Source organism: Nannospalax galili, unplaced genomic scaffold, assembly GCF_000622305.1.
Source record: "Nannospalax galili isolate Female #2095 unplaced genomic scaffold, S.galili_v1.0 scaffold1463, whole genome shotgun sequence".
In the NCBI taxonomy this organism is placed as follows: Eukaryota; Metazoa; Chordata; class Mammalia; order Rodentia; family Spalacidae; genus Nannospalax; species Nannospalax galili.
The window spans coordinates 65,982-68,110 of NW_008349596.1; the positions used below are offsets into that span (position 1 = coordinate 65,982).

The following is a 2,129-nucleotide window of genomic DNA, read 5'->3' on the forward strand; positions in this document are numbered from 1 at the left end:
GGGAACTGGAAGACACGGGAGCACTTACATGCAAGAAAACCCCTCATACACATAAAGTAAAATAAACTATATATATATATAAACTTTTCCAGTGAGTGCCCATGAGGAAAACAAAGCAAGAGGGGTGAAAGGATGGAGAGAAGGCTCTAGAAGCTACTCACAGTCTGCAGCTCGCTCATGGTGAGTCTCCTGAGCACAAACTGAGAAATGCTCTCTGTAACAGATGTGACGAAGGTCTGCAGGAGTGTGAGCACCTCATCTGTGGGGAGATAAGAGTGACTACAATGAGAAAAACAGAGTCTTTGGCAAAAAATATAGCAGAATTTCTTGTATAACCGTTAGACACGGAAGTAAATCACAAGAGCTCAATAAACTCCACTCCAACACCCACTCAACAAGAGGAGCTATCAGGCTAAGGTGCCCACACACACTGCAAGTTTACACAGCAGGGCAGTCATGGACCAAGCTTACAAATGTGCCAAGTGGGAAATGACCCAGTTCTTTGGCAAAAAATATAGCAGAATTTCTTGTATAACCGTTAGACACGGAAGTAAATCACAAGAGCTCAATAAACTCCACTCCAACACCCACTCAACAAGAGGAGCTATCAGGCTAAGGTGCCCACACACACTGCAAGTTTACACAGCAGGGCAGTCATGGACCAAGCTTACAAATGTGCCAAGTGGGAAATGACCCAGTCTTCACCCTATGAAGCGCCATAGGACAAACACAATGCGCTAAGCCCATGCACACAACAACTAATCTTCAACAGAGGAGCCAAGAAAGCACCCTGAGCAAATAGAAGTCTTCTAACAGGTATGAGAAGCAGGTGCTTGTTCCTGCAGAATGAACCAGAGCCTTCCCTACACCATACACAAAAGCACACAGTGCTTAACTGTAAGTCCTGAAACCATAAACCCACTGGAAGAAAACTCGGGAGAAACTCAGCTTTAGGCTTGGCACTGGCTTTCTGTAAAAATACCAGGAGCACAGAGAACAAAAGTAAAAATCAGTACGTCGGAGTCTGTCAAACCAAATGCCTGTGCAGAGGAAGGGACAGCACAGGAAAGTTAGCAGGTGAGGTATGGCAGGAGGCCTCAATGTTTAGTTACCTGTGTAAGTTCCAGAGACATAGGACAGGGCTGGGAAGGGAAGGAAGGTGAAGAGGGAGGGGGGGACGAAGGGGAAGGAGCGGGAAAGGGCTCCAGGAACTGGCAAGCTCCTGCCCAGGCTGGGTGCTAAGCTCATAGGATTACTCATTTTGCATGTAACATTTTCTTTTGTTTGTCTCAAGTACTACAACAATGCTTCAAAGGCACAGATGACCCCAAAGACTGAGCAGTCACAGAGAGCACTGGATGCCCTGGAGCTGCTGAAAAGCATCTCAAGAGCTACTGTTGGGGTCACATCGTTGGTTAGGCTATCATTATATTAAAAAATTACAATCTTGAAACTCAATATTTTATAAACACATATTGTATTGCAATGTAACCTTGTCAAAAATATGCTCAGGTTTAAAATCAATGCTCTCTAGAATTTTTTTTTTTTTTTTGGAGTTTTTGAGACAGGTTCTCCCTGCAGCCCCAGCTGTCCTGGAACTCCCTATGTGGACCAGGCTGGCCTTGAACTCACAGAGATCTGCCTGCCTCAGCCTCTGGAGTGCTGGGATTAAAGGCATGTGGCCACCACACCCAGGTGCTCTCTAGAATTTTTAAATAGCAAATTACCAAAACTGCAAATGAAATTGATCAGAAAAGACTAGGGGCTCCCCCGTCAAGTTTCCATCATGTCTAGGGCCCTATGTTTTCTGCTGCTGTTTTACATGTATCTTGACTCAAGGAGAGAAGGGCAAGCTCAGTGCCTCTTCCTTTTACCACTGAGCTTTCAGAGGTCAGCGTGCTAAAACTCAGTACAGGATGACTGCTCTTTTCACACCGTAGCATCCCACAACATCCAGCATGGTGGCCACTGGAAACAGACTCTGTCTACTCAGATAGGACAAATGGACCCTTTTCAATAGTCTGGAAAACAATGAGTAAGCCTAAATAAAAAGTATTAAGAAAACAGAGGACCAGGCTCAGTGGGTAAAAGTGTTTGCTGTCAAGTCAGATGACCTGAGTTGATCCCTA

The 2,129-nt window shown here is 45.1% G+C and overlaps 1 protein-coding gene across 1 annotated transcript in view; it reads right to left on the reverse strand.

The window, feature by feature from the left end:
- Positions 1-2,129, reverse strand: part of Tarbp1 (TAR (HIV-1) RNA binding protein 1) — a 62,211-nt gene that overhangs the window by 36,166 nt on the left and 23,916 nt on the right. The window contains 1 exon segment of the mRNA XM_029570368.1: positions 162-259. Coding sequence (XP_029426228.1) covers positions 162-259 — 98 coding nt within the window.